Source organism: Mustela erminea, chromosome 1, assembly GCF_009829155.1.
Source record: "Mustela erminea isolate mMusErm1 chromosome 1, mMusErm1.Pri, whole genome shotgun sequence".
Classification (NCBI taxonomy): domain Eukaryota; kingdom Metazoa; phylum Chordata; class Mammalia; order Carnivora; family Mustelidae; genus Mustela; species Mustela erminea.
The window spans coordinates 216080-229398 of NC_045614.1; the positions used below are offsets into that span (position 1 = coordinate 216080).

The 13319-nt window shown below is 65.9% G+C and overlaps 1 protein-coding gene across 2 annotated transcripts; it reads left to right on the forward strand.

Moving 5' to 3' along the window:
- Window positions 1–1917: 1917 nt before the first annotated feature.
- Window positions 1918–8344, forward strand: BSG (basigin (Ok blood group)). Of its 2 annotated transcripts, XM_032304182.1 has the most exons (9): window positions 1918–2056; window positions 5269–5397; window positions 5590–5746; window positions 6368–6450; window positions 6576–6709; window positions 6801–7077; window positions 7412–7436; window positions 7554–7615; window positions 7704–8344. In XM_032304182.1, exons 1-8 carry the CDS (start codon window positions 1990–1992, stop codon window positions 7612–7614), a joined length of 933 nt encoding a protein of 310 aa, XP_032160073.1. In that variant the 5' UTR covers window positions 1918–1989; the 3' UTR covers window position 7615; window positions 7704–8344. The 2 variants fall into 2 exon arrangements, with proteins under 2 accessions (XP_032160073.1, XP_032160083.1); XM_032304192.1 differs by lacking the exon at window positions 5269–5397 and having other exon boundaries at window positions 1921–2056.
- Window positions 8345–13319: the final 4975 nt, after the last annotated feature.

Consider the following 13319-nt stretch of genomic DNA (forward strand, 5'->3'; position numbering starts at 1 on the left):
CCCGATGTGAGGCTCAATCCCAAGACCCGGATAATGACCTGAGCCGAAGGCAGAGGCTTTAACAACTGAGCCACCCAGGCACCCCATTTGTCCATTTTTAAATTGGGTTGTTTGTCCTTATCTTAAATCAGGTTGTAAGTGTCCTCTGCATATTCTAGATGTCCCTCATCAGACACGATTTGCCAATATTTTCTCCCATTCTATGCGTTGTTTTTTCACTTTCTTCTTGGTGTTCTTTGAAGCACAAAGTTTTTAATATTTTATTGTTGATCAATCTTTTGGTGTCATTTATAAGAACCACTGCCTAACTAACTGTAGGTCATGAAGATTACACTACCTTATTTTTTTTTAAGATTTTATTTATTTATTTGAGAGAGATTTATTGAGAGAGATGACAAGCAGGCAGAGAGGCAGGCAGAGAGAGAGGAGGAAGCAGGCTCCCTGCTGGGGGCTCGATCCAGGACCCTGAGATCATGACCTGAGCCGAAGGCAGAGGCTTTAACCCGCTGAGCCACCCAGGCGCCCCTACACTACCTTATTTTTATTTGAAATTATTTTCTCATTTAAAAAAGTATTTTGTGGGGCACCTGGGTGGCTCAGTCGGTGAAGTGTCCGCCTTTGGCTCCGGTCAGGGGCCCTGGGATCCAGCCCCGCATCGGGCTCCCTGCTCCGCGGGAGCCTGCTTTTCCCTCTGCCCGCCCCTGTCTCCCCATGAATAAGTAAATAAAAGCTTTAAAAAAAATAAATTAGAAAAAATAAAATATTTGTTATAGTGGTGTCCGTCTGGCTGGGTTGGTAGAGCACGCAACTCTTGATCCCAGGGTTGTGAGTTCGAGCCCCACGTTGGGTGTAGAGATCATTTTATTTTTTAAAAGATTTTACTTATGTATTTGACGGAGACACACCGCGAGAGAAGGACCACGAGCGGCGGGAGCGGCAGAGGGAGAAGCAGCTCCCCGCGGAGCAGGGAGCCCGAGGCGGGGCCGGATCCCAGGACCCCGGGACCATGACCCGGGCCACCCCGGCGCCCCGAGCTTACGACTATTACTACGAATAAACTCTTCGCGGCGCCCGGGTGGCTCCGTCGTCCGGCGACTGCCTTAGGCCCGGGCCGTGGTCGCCGGTCCCGGATCGAGCCGGCGGGGCGGCGCCCGCTCCCCGCCGCCCCCCGCTCCCCGCCGCCCCCCGCTCCCCGCCGCCCCCCGCCGCCCCCCGCTCCCCGCCGCCCCCCGCTCCCCGCCGCCCCCCGCTCCCCGCCGCCCCCCGCTCCCCGCCGCCCCCCGCCGCCCCCCGCTCCTGCCCCCTCTCCGCGGCGCCGCGGAACCTTTCAGGCCTCGAGTCTGAGCACCCCAGGAAGGAGCGACGAGCGTCGGGCGGGACGCGCTGCGGACGAGGAGCGGCAGAGCCGGCTGGGGCGCCCCGCACGCGCCCGCGGACCCCGCACGCGACACCGAGCGGCGAACCGGGCTCCCCCCGCCCGCTCGGCCGGCGGCCCGCGCAGCCCCGGACGCGCGTCCCACCTGCCCGCGGGGTCCCCGCCCGCCCCCGCGCCCCGCGCCCCGCGCCCCGCGCCGGCTCTCCTCGTCCGTGTCGCGACGAGACACGCACACTCCCCGGCGGGGACCTCGAGCCCCGGCGGGGACACGCCTCTGTTCTGACGTCACACTCTGCCCGGCCGAAGAAAGGGAGGAGGGGCCCGGCGCAGTCCCCGCTGGCGCCGCCCCCGTTTCCTAGCAACGCAGCCCCGGCCCCAGGACGGGAGGGGGGGGCGGGGGCCAGGGGTCACGTGGGCCGCTGCAGGCGCCCGCTCGCTCCGGCGCGTGCGTACGTGCGTCCGCGCGCGTGCGCGGAGGGGCGGGGGGAGGCCGCCGTGCCGTGCGCGTCCCCGCACCTCGACGTCGCCCGGCGAGCGCGCGCCCGCCACTCTCTCCGGTTCTTATAGCGCCGCGGGCGGCGGTTGGCGGCGGGGACAGCACGGACGGTGGTGGCATGGCGGCGCCGCGGCTCGTGGTGCTGGCGCTGGCGCTGCTGGGCGCCGAGGTCGGCTGCGGGGCGGGTGAGCGTCCGGCCTGGCGCGGGTGGGGGCGGGGCCGGGGGCGCTGGAGGGGGCGGGGGTCCCTGACCCCGGGCGCCCTACGCGGGGAGCCGGCGGTGCCCGGCCGAGGGGACCCCCGCGCGGCCTCGGCGAAGCCTGGAGCGGAGCCCGCCGTCCTCCCGGGCCCGGGGCGCCCCGGTGGTGCTCGAGGGGACGCGCGGGGGTCGCCTCGGCCGGGGCCGGTGGTCTCCGGACCCGCGGGGCTCGTCATTCCTGGCAGGATTTGGGTCCCGAGTCGCGCCCTGGGGAGGCCCCTGCGCCCGCTGCGGCCCGGACGCCGGAGCCCTTGGGGGGAAGCCGGCGCGCTCCGCCGGTTCGGGTTTCTGTCCGACCTCGGGGCGCGGAGGCCGCGTTTTGCAGGAGACGGAGGCCGAGGCCGGGGTGGGGGGCGGGCACGGGGGCCAAGGTCGCCGTGAGGTCGCCTGGGCGGCCCGGGTCGGAGCGGGAGTGTCGGGCGCGCGGGTCTTAGCCTCGGACGCGCGTGTGTCCCGGAGCTCTTCCCGGGAGGGGGCCACGGCTTGCGAGTGGGCGACGTGGTTCGGGGCGCGCGCTGGAGCCCGGGTTCTGGCGTGTCTGCGGGGGAAGCGGGACAGCCTGTGTCTTCCCGGTAGAGGTGGGCTTCCTGTGGACACTCCGCTGTGTTCTGGGGTAAAGGTTTCCCCGGAGGGGCCCTCGGGAGCGGAGTCCGGGGGTGGGGGGCCGGAGCGCTGGAGGCTGGCAGCAGCCCGCGGGCCTCTTGGAGGAGCTTCAGGCCCTCGCGGCTGACCCACCGGCCGGTCTCAGCTGGCCGCCTCCAGTTTATTGAATGCCCCTGGCAGGCACACCGGCTGTCGGCCGGCCAGCGGGTCTCTGGAGGACTCGGACAGGAGCCCGCGGGCCAGATGCCTGCGGAAGACAGGCTGCCAGTCGAGCCTTCGCAGATCGCGGCCCGCGCTGGAGGTGCCCACGACCGGCAGGGGGTGGGGACTCTTGGTTTACTCTCTCTGCGGGGGGCGCAGCCCCCGGGCTTGGCCCTCCACCTCATTCCTGGGTTCCATCCGCTCGGCTCTGCCAGGGAGGCTGGAGGACCCCTGCCCCGGGAGCTTGGGCTGTCCCTGCCCTCTCCCACGTGGGGAGCTCCTCGTGTCTGGGGGCGTCTGGGTCCACCTGGGATCTGCATCTGTGGCTCTTCCTTCTCCCTCTTTAAGATTTTGTTGATTTACTTATTTGAGAGTGAGCAGAGAGAGCATAAGCAGGGGTGGGCAGGGGCAGACAGAGGGAGAAGCAGGCTCCCCGCGGAGCAGGGAGCCCAGTGTGCTGCTGAGTCCTAGGACCCCAAAACCAGGAGCTGGACTGAAGGCAGACGCTTCGCCCAGCGAGCCCCACGGGCGCCGCCTCCTTTCTCAGCTCTGGCGTCTCCCTCCGGGGACTCAGAAACGCCGCACGTCCCGGTTTGCCTCCTGCCTGGGTCAGCTTCCCAGAGACTTTGTTCAGGGGTGAGGCTGCAGGACAGGGCGCGCTCTGGGACTGTCCTGGGTCCTGGGTCCCCTCGGCCTGGTTGGGGTACAGGCTGGCCGGTCCTGCCTGCTGCTGACGGGCCTCCTCAGAGCCTCCTGTGGGGAGGCGAGCTGGCGCCGCCCGCCTGCGAAGTGCAGGGGGTGGGCGGGGCGGGTGCGGAGCCCGGGCCTGTGGCTGGCGTCCCAGAAATGTTCTCTCGCTCCTCCTACCTGAGCAGGCGGTGGAGGTGGGTGGGGAGGGGGGGTTGCCGGCGGCCTCGTCCTGCTCCTGGGCTGTTTACCGTAAGGCCCGCCTGGCCGGGTGCCCTGCCCGGCTGCCGCAGGGTGTGGAGGAGGGGCGGCTGTTTTTAGATGAAGGTGACTTGACTTGGAAACGAGGCTTGCGGTCACATGGCCAAAACCGAGTTTTGACTCTTTGGCCCCTCTCTCTGGTTCGTTCCCCCCGCCCCTGGGAATTCCCGGGGGTGCCCCTCCCATCTGCCAGGCCAGGTGGGGGCCCCTGCCGCGTGTGACCCTCGGGCAGGGCAGGAGTGTTAGCCTGTGGTTCCCCAGACGTCGTGTGTGTGTGGGGGGTTGCCTTGGCTTCTCAGAGTGGGGTGCCTGCTCCTCGCTGGGAGAAGCCCCCAAGCCTGTGAGGTTCGGGCCACGTCCTCGTGTCCCAGGGAGGTAGGGTGCCGCTGGGACCGATCTGACGGAACCGTTCTCGGGGCCCGTGGCTGAGGGGACAGGGGTGCAGCCGCAGGTCCTGAGGCTTCAGAGAGAGAGGCAGGCCTGTCTGGGGGGAGGGCCGCCTCGGGCCTCACTTCCTGCCCTGACTCACCACTCCCAGCGGCTGGTTTTGCAATCTTGGGAAATCGTGACTCCTGAGAAATGCCGCTGGCTGAGAGGGACCCTTCTGTAGAGGCGGCGGACAGCCCTCTCGCGGCTTCCCGCCCCCGTCTGCTGGTCGCTGGGCCGTCGGAGTCCTGCGGGTGGCCTACAGGCCACCCCCGGTGGGTGGACACGAATGTCGCCAGGACCTTGGGGGGTGTGCTGCCTTGCCCCCGAGCAGAAAGGCCAAAGCCCTCAAGGCCTGGTGGCTGGCGGACCGCGCTCGGCTACGCAGCCTGAAGCCGGGCACTCGTGTGCGGCACACGTGGTGCACACGCATGTGTCGGCGTGTGTATGCGTCTGTTCTCGAGGGCCCACGGGGGGGGGGCTCTGCAGTTCCTGTCCACCTCGTGGGGGTCCAGGACCTGTGTCCCGTCCACAGTGGCCTTCGGTCCAGCCTCCTCCCACAGAGCCCCCCCCCACAGTGGGAGCGCGGGTGGGAAGCTGAGGGCTGTGTGTGTGCAGTTCCCCGGGGGGCCAGGCAGGGGCGCTGTCCGCCCACGGAGGACTGGGGTACCCCAGGCGCGTCCTGCCAGCGAAGCAGGGGAGAAAGCCTCCCCGCCGAGGTCACCCTTCCGTAAAGGTGGCCTGCTGCCTTTTCGGGTTGTTTCCTTTCTTTCTATTTTTTAAAGATTTTATGTGTCTGTTTGAGAGAGAGCACACATGAGGAGGGGTGGAAAGGGGCAGAGAGGGCGAAGCAGGCTCCCTTCGGCGGGGTGAGGTGGGGCTCTGTCCCAGGACCCCGGGTCATGACCTGAGCTGAAGGCAGGACGCCCAACTGACCGAGCCCCCCCCAGTTGTCCCTAGATCTACCTTTTAAAAAGAAATTTCAGGTGTGTGCTGGGGCTGGAACCGGCGGTCTGTCACGGGCTTCTCCCACACCCGCCCTGCCAGCTGATTTGTCTCCTGACAGGAAGCTGCTCCGAGCCCTCTGTGGTGAGCCCCGTGGCCCCTCCGGCACCGCGGAAGGAGCAGCTGTGTTTCAGGCTTGTGGCCTCTCCTCCGGGCCTGCAGTGGCTGGGCTGTTGCCGGCGAGCCCTGGGGCCCCTGGGCAGGCAGCTTGGGGCCCTCGGTTTGGGTCCTTTCTTGCCCTGATCCTTCGCTCACATCCTGTCCTGTGGCCCCCAGTGAGCCACATCTGGACTTCCATCGATGACACGGGCTCCAAGACGCGTCTTACCTGCACCCTGAACAGCAGCACCACTGCGGTCACGGGCCACCGCTGGGTGAAGGGCGGCAAGGTGCTCAAGGAGGACACCCTGCCCGACCTGAAGACGGAGTTCGAGTGAGTGGGGCCCAGGGGCGGGTTAGCCCCGGCGCCTGCAGAGGTGCCGCCCCCCAGCCCCCTCCCTGCGCCCCACTGGCTCCGCTGTGGCGTCGCGCCAGTGGCCCCTCTGGTCAGTCGGAACGAAGGTTTCAGCCGGTGGGCTTGCTCTGGACAGATCCTAGGCACAAGCTCTGCACGCACCCCCTGGCTGTGAGATGGCCGAGGGGTCAGGGGCTGCTGAATGTGGGGCCGGCCTCCGAGACCCTTCCCTGCTCTCCCCAGGGTGCTGGCTCCTGTGGGCGGGCAGACTTGGGTGCTGCCCAGCCTGAGGTCTCCCCTCCCTGGCCCCCCTGAGGCCTCAGGCACTCCAGGGCACCCTGCTCTGAGGCCTTGTCTTGGTCAGGAAGACCCAACCCTAGAAGCAGGGTCCTGTTGGTGGTTTCTGGGGTGGCTGGGCACAGAGACGCATGGAAGCAGGCCGCCAGTCAGGGAGGGGGTACCGGTTCCCTGTGCTCCCGACGGTGACCCCCGGCTGCTCCTGGCCCTGACTCTGCTGGGAGTCCCCTGCGGCATGAGCTGTACTCGGGAAGGGTCGGTGCTCCGCGCGGGGCCCGCTCACTGCCGTGTGTCTGCTCGCAGAGTGGACTTGGGGGAGCGCTCCGGGGAGTACTCCTGCATCTTCCTCCCAGAGCTCGCGGGCAGGACCAGCATCCAGGTGAAGGGTGAGCTCGGCAGGGCCGGGCACCCCTGGGGGTGGGGGCAACGCTGCCCGCCCGCCCAGCAAGGCCGGCTGGGGAGGCCGCAGAGCGTGGGCTCAGGCCCCTTCCTTGCTCGGTCTCCCCCGTAGGACCCCCCAACATCAAGGCCGTGAAGAGGTCAGAGCATGGCACAGAGCGGGAGACGGTGGTCCTGGGCTGCAAGTCCGACTCCTTTCCCCCAGTCCGCGAGTGGGTGTGGTACAAGATGGAGAGCTCGGGGGAGGTGAGAGAGGGGGGCGGGGCGGGAGGGTGGGGGGGGCCTGACCTTAGCCTCGGCCTCTGCCTGCGCGCCTACAAGGTCCCCCTGCCCCCAGGTCATCAGCAACGGCTCCCAGAGCAAGTACTTGGTGATCTCGTCGGAGACCAAGACGGAGCTGCACATCGCCAACCTGGACCTGGAGGCGGACCCTGGCAGTTACGCGTGCAACGGCACCAGCCCTGAGGGCACCGGCCAGGCCGTCATCACGCTGCGCGTGCGCAACCGCTTTGCTGCGCTCTGGCCCTTCCTGGGCATCGTGGCCGAGGTGCTGGTGCTGGTCACGGTCATCTTCATCTACGAGAAGCGGCGGAAGCCGGATGAGGTCCTGGACGGTGAGCCGCGCGCCCTCTGCTCCTGTAGGCTTGGGGTTGGGGAGGGGCCGCTGTCCAGGAGCTCCGGACAGAGGAGGGTCCTGTGGGGTGAGGGTCCCCGGCTGGGGACTCTCTGGCCTCTGTCATGGGGCTCTCGGTGGGCGTCCCCCGCCGACGGGCTGTGGCAGCGATCTGGCTCCTGACCTGGTGCAGACCGTGTGCTCTGAGGGTGCGTCCCCGGGGGCGGGCTCCCTGCCTGTCTCTGCGGTCGGGGTCGCTGAGGGCCCTGCGGGGGCTTGGTGCGACACCACTTCTGACGGCCTGTCCTCTTGCATGTGGCTGCACACCGGCGCAGATGAGGACGCGGGCGCCGCGCCGCTGTAAGTCTGGGGGTCGTGCGGGGCAGGGTGGGGCCCTGTGCGGGCTGTCGGACAGTGGGAGCCGTGGGGCCTCCATGGGGCCTCCTGAGCGACCAGAGGCCTGCCCTCCTACCCCAGGAAGAGCAGCGGGCCCGTGAACGACAAGGGCAAGAACGTGCGCCAGAGGAACGCCAACTGAGGTGAGGCTCGGGGCGGGGGGCGCGCCAGGGCGAGGGAGTGGGCCCGCCCGCAGGCCTCAGGTTCTGAGAGCCCCTCCCGCCCCTGCAGCGGCCAGCCTCCGTCTGGAGCAGCTCCGTGCCTGGTGTTCGCAGACCAGCGTTCTCCCAGAGGAGACCTGCCCCGCGGAAGCAGACCACACACACCGCGGGTCAGATCACGGCGTTTCTTTCTTTTTTAAACTAGGGTTTTCTACACATAGAATTCCTTCCTTAGGGGTTTTGTTTTTCCTTTTTAAAGATTTGTGAGTGCCTCGGGGGAGCCGTGAGCTTCCTGCGAGACTCCTGTCCTCGGCCCGTCCCCTCAGCTGCCCCTGCCCACCTGTCCCCTCTCTGTTCCCCCGTCCCCACAACCCGTCCCCTCGCTGTCCCTCGGGCATTTAGCCATCTGTCCTGTAGTGGGGGTTGAGAAGGGCACACTGGCCTTTCTCTGGGGCGCTCCCTCCTGCAGCTGCTGGGCCATGTTGAGACCCTCTGTGAAACGTCGCAGGTCATGCCCGGTGCGTCTCTAGCTTTGCTGATGGGGCGCCTCGGGTCTGTGTTGTGCAGCTGCTGGCAGGCCCATGGGGCCCTCCCTGGCCCTCTGTGCACCTGCCGGCGGCCGTGGCTGCAAAGCCCCCTCCCCAGCTGCTCACCAGCATCCTGACTGGCCCACCACTCGCCTGCTCACCAATAAAGAAAAGCTGACCTGTCTCTTTCTCCTCGGGCTTCTACATGCGCCGACCGACCGGGTCTTCCAGGAGAGCAAGCAGGGGCGCAGGGTGGCGCAGTTGGGGTCCTGGGGGTGGGGGAGGGCCGACAGGCTGGCCAGAAGCTTTGTTGCTAGGCCGGGGGAGAGGGGCATGCAGAGGACTACGAGGAGCCCTGTGAGTGCTCCAGAGCAGGGCTGGGCCCCCTGGGTCAGGCAACTCGTACCCACAGTGCCTGCACCCGTGCCCTGGGCTGGAACCTGTGAGGGCTGTGGGCCAGCCAGGACCTCATGGGAGCCCCAGCAGGTGTCCCCAGCAGAGCTAGCCCCTGGGGGCTTTGCTCCAGCCCAGGAGGGGAGCCTGAGCCCTGGAAAGACAGAGGTGGCCCTCCTGAGCCTGGTGCCCAGGAGAAGGGGGTCTCTGTTGGCTGAGCTCAGCCTGACATTGGAGCAAACGGGGCCATGTGGACAGGGTTGAGAGGCTGGGTCGTGCTCTAGCGGGAGCAGATAGGAGGAGGCAGGGCATCCCCAAACCTGGGGGCTCTACCAGGTGCTAGCCAGGCCTCCTGCCTGGTACTAGAGGGGAAGCTGTCCCAGGGAAGGGAGCAAGCCCGGCAGGTAGACCCTGCTGCCCGAGGGACTCTGTACGCCTCCCTTCCGGACATGAGCCCAGACCTCCAGCAGGACTGGAGGCCAGAAAGCAGGGTTTGGGCGTGAAATCTCATGTTGGGAAAGGCTCCGACATAGCGAATCCGCAAACGTTGAAGACAGGTTCCGCCTCTGAGCCACCAGTCTGACACCCAGGCTCCGAGGTAGGAGGCGCGGCCCGTCCCCACTGGGTCCAGGCTTCGGTATGGCCCCCAGAACGGCTGCATCCAGCTGTGGGTGTTGTCCCTGGGCTTCTGTGGACGGAGCGGGCTCCTTGAATGGCAGCCGTGCACACCACAGCCTAGGGGGGTGCCAACTGAGCTAAAGGCCCCAGAGCTGGGGGAGCTGCGGGCCTGGCTCTTCCCTCCCGCCGTCACTAGAGGGAGCTGTAGGTGAGCCACTGAGCAGGGCTTAGGGCCCAGGGAGCCCCTCCTCTACGGAGGTTTTGGGGTTGCACCCGCCTGGCCCTGCGGACCCCCCAGCTGGACATGCCTGCGCCAACATCCCTAAGCCTGGGGCTCCTTGGGGGCACTAGCAACATGGCTGGGCACCCCTGGCCTGGCTGGGGCTGGGGGCTCTGTTGGGGGCTGGCCTTGGTCAGGGTGGGGGGGGGGCTGGCCCCTGGCTGGGGCCGCTGCTGGGGGGCCCCAGACCTTGGGTGCAACTGCCGCCTCCCTCAAAGAGCAGTGGGCATTGGGTTGCTAGGGGTCTGTGTCCCCTGAGAGGCCATGGCTGTGTTCATCACGCTTGTGCTGCACCCCGGTGCACAGGGTCAAGGGGCTCAGGGAGGTGTGGTGGCTTCTGGCAGGCAGAGCATTGGGCCCTGGAGGGGCGTGGCCGAGCAGGTCTGTGATGTGGCCAGTGAGGCATGGCCACCTCAGCTGACCTCTTGTTGGTCCTCCTTCCCTAAGAGACCCTCCCCCCCCAGAGGTGCCCCTCACACGGACACAATGAGCAGAAATGGGGTCACTCCCAAACAGCCTTGTACATCTTTAAGCCCAGAAGTACTCATCCGTCCGTCTGTCCGTCCGTGGCGCACAGCACTGTGCTGCCCCTTGCTGCTGGGGGGGGGGGGTAGCTTGTCAAGGGCTGCTGAAGCCGGCCCTGGTTTCCCCAGAGTGGGATGGGGGAGTCACAGGATTCGGTGAGGTCGTCTCTGGCGAGTGCTTGGAGGCTCCGGAACCAGCATCTGGAGACTCCCAACTTGGGGCGGGGGGGGGGGGGGGGGGGCAGGGCTGGGGTGTCCACCGATGCACAAGGGCACTGGGAAGCGTCCGCTGGCATCTCTGGGCCCACAGGCGGGGCCGCCCGCCTTTCCCTGGGACCCCCCACCCAGACCGGGAGCCCCCCGGGCACCCCCTGCGTTAGAAAGAGGGCCTCACCCAGCAGCAGAAGAGGGAGCCGAAACCACGTGGGAGGGGTGTTGGGGCGTCACCGGAGTTGGGTCCTCGCACGCCATCCTTGCACCTACCAGGGCAGTGAGCTCTGTAAGGAAAGGGAAAGTCTGGTGAGCCCTAGGTCAGCCGAGCTGGGGATCCCGACCTGGTCGTGCAGACAGCATGAAGCCAAGGCGGCGGGCCGCTCTGCCTGGGGTCACTCGCTACCGTGGGCAGGATGCCAGGGCTGGGCCTGCACCACGGTGGCTCTCAGACCTAAGCCCTCTGACCTGTCACCATGGCTGATGGGACATCCTGTGGCTCCCGAGTCTGGCAGTGGGCTCTCCAGGCCGCCCCTGAGGCTTGAACACTGGGACCTGTCACCAGGCCATGGCCTTATTTTGTCTTCCGGGTCTGTTTTTCACCCAGAGGGTCCCCAAACTCGAGGGGCTTCGGGACTTTTGACCTGGACTTGCCCCAACTAGAGAGGAAGCAGGCTCATGAAGGCCAAGAGCGGCTGGGGAGCCGGGCAGCTGGGAGGTCAGGAGGTGCCCCCCAGAGCCTCTTCTGGGGCCCAGGAATGGTGAAGAACGGGGCAAACCAGACGGTAGGAAGGGCCTGGGCTCGCTCGCTAGCTTGCCTTTTACTTGACAGAGACACAGAGAACACAAGCAGGGGGAGTGGGAGAGGGAGAAGAAGGCTTTCCACCGAGCATGGAGCCCAGTGAGGATTTCGGGATCCCAGGACTCGGATCGTGACCTGAGCGGAAGGCAGACGCCTAATGACTGAGCCACCCAGGCGCCCCTGGGGTTTAGTGAGGTGTCTGAGAGCACGTTTAGGCAACAGACCATTGTGAACTGACTCACGGTTCGATAGCTTCATGATTGTTGTCTCTGAGGGTACTCACCTGCTCCCACCCCTGGGACCTTGAGATCCTTTCTTCTCCCACAAGCCAGGCACCGTCCTGCCTCAGGGCCTTTGCACGGGCACGCCGCCGGCCTAAGTCTTCCCACAAATGCACTCCTGGCACCAGCCCTCCTTTTCTCAGGTCACCCCCAGACATCACCCCCGACCCTTCTCATCCCTTCCCCGGCTCTGAATTGCGCAGCACCTTCTGATGATGGATAGCAGGATGTCTGTTGAACGTAACCTTTACGGTGTTGATCGTCCCTTCTGCTCCTGTCAGCAGAGTGCGGGTGGCCGGACCCCAGCCCCTGGGTCAGGTGCTTCATAAACATTTGTGGAACGAATGCAAAAAGAGTACTGTGCCCTCGGCAAGGGGTAAGATGCAGTGGAGAGACGGAGCTGGTGGCCGTCTGGCCCGAGGTGGGGGTCTGTTGGGTGGAGAGGAGTTGTCAGGACCTGGGGACAGGATCGCCAAGGCCCAGAGAGGGGCCAGGACCCCCTAGGTGACAGGGTCCAGGCCTGCCTTTCTCCCTTCCAAGCGCAGTGGGTCCTCAGGCTGGGCCGTGGGTCTGCCGCCTCCCCACTCTCGGCCTCAGCCCCGGGGCTCTGGCGGCCTGCCCAGACTGACATGCTCCCAGGGTGAGCATAAAAGATGCCCGTTCAGCTGGAGCACACATCTGCTGGGGGCTGGCTGCAGCCTGGCACGGCCGACGCTGCGGCCCGCCCAGCTGCTGCCTCACCCTGAGGACCCAGAGCGGCCCCGCCCACCTAGACCTGCAGCCTTGGGTCTGGCGGGCCTGAGGCTCTTGGGAGCAGCCCCCTGGGATGCCAGACCTGCTTGGCAGAAGCACAGGAGTCCTTGAGGACTTCTTGAGTCCTTGAGGCAGCCTGGTGGGGGCTCAAGATGGCCCGGCTCGGTCCCTCCCTCGGTCGCCCAGGAGTGCCGGCTGTGTGCAGAAACAAACTACATTTCTGCCTTCCTGGGCCAGACAAACTGGCAGGTGGTGGCTCCCCCTGAAAAGTGCCCTGAGGGTGGTGGCTCCCAGGGGGCCAGAGGCTCCTCTCGGTCTCTCTCCATTACCGGGCTCTCACTACCTCCCGCCACCCTCTGGTTGAGCTGGGATGAGGACCAAGGGGCATGGTCCTGGGCCTGTGCTCCCACGCCACCTACCGCCAGATAACCCCCAACCTGACTCTAGCCCCAGAAACGGAGCCTCAGCTGTCTTCCCAGAGCTGGGGGCTGAGTGGCCAGCCGGGGCCTGAGCCTGAGAAATGGGGCAGTCTGGTGGGACGCCCACGTGGGCATCTAGTGGGAAATGGTAAGGAGTCTGGGTTCTCCCCTCCCCATGACCCTGGGAACTTCCCCATTTTATTTTATTTTATTTTTTAAAGATTTTATTTATTTGACAGAGATCACAAGCAGGCAGAGAGACAGGCAGAGAGAGGAGGGAAGCAGGCTCCCCGCCGAGCAGAGAGCCCAATGCAGGGCTCGATCCGATCCCAGGACCCTGAGATCATGACCTGAGCCTAAGGCAGAGGCTTTAACCCACTGAGCCACCCAGGTGCCCCTGAACTTCCCCATCTTAAAGCCCACCAGTCTCACAGATCACAGTCCCCCACTGAACTTCAGGGCACTGTTTGAGGGTGGGGGGCACCAGCAGCATCCAGTGGCTCTTTCTCTTGGCCCCAGTTTTCGTCCCATGCAGGAGATGGGAAAGAGGGGGGGGACTGGGGGGCCTGGAGACTGGTGGCACGGACCCCATGTTGCCCCTCCGCACACAACACGTTCCCACCGGGGTTTTTGTCCTGGGCCTTCAAATTACAAAGCAAGGGTTCTTTTGGCCTTTAAAAAATCCTTCTATGACGGAAATTATCAAGCCTGTAGAAAGGAAAGAGGCTGGCATCCGGCGGTCGCATTTCTGTGCGCCTGGCTGCGCCCTCTGGATCGGTGAGCCCTGGACGCGGGGAGGGTCCCTGGCTCAGGTGGAGCGCAGAGCCTCTGGCCCGTTGGCTGGACTCAGTGACCTTGGAAGTGTCCTTCCGCTTCGCC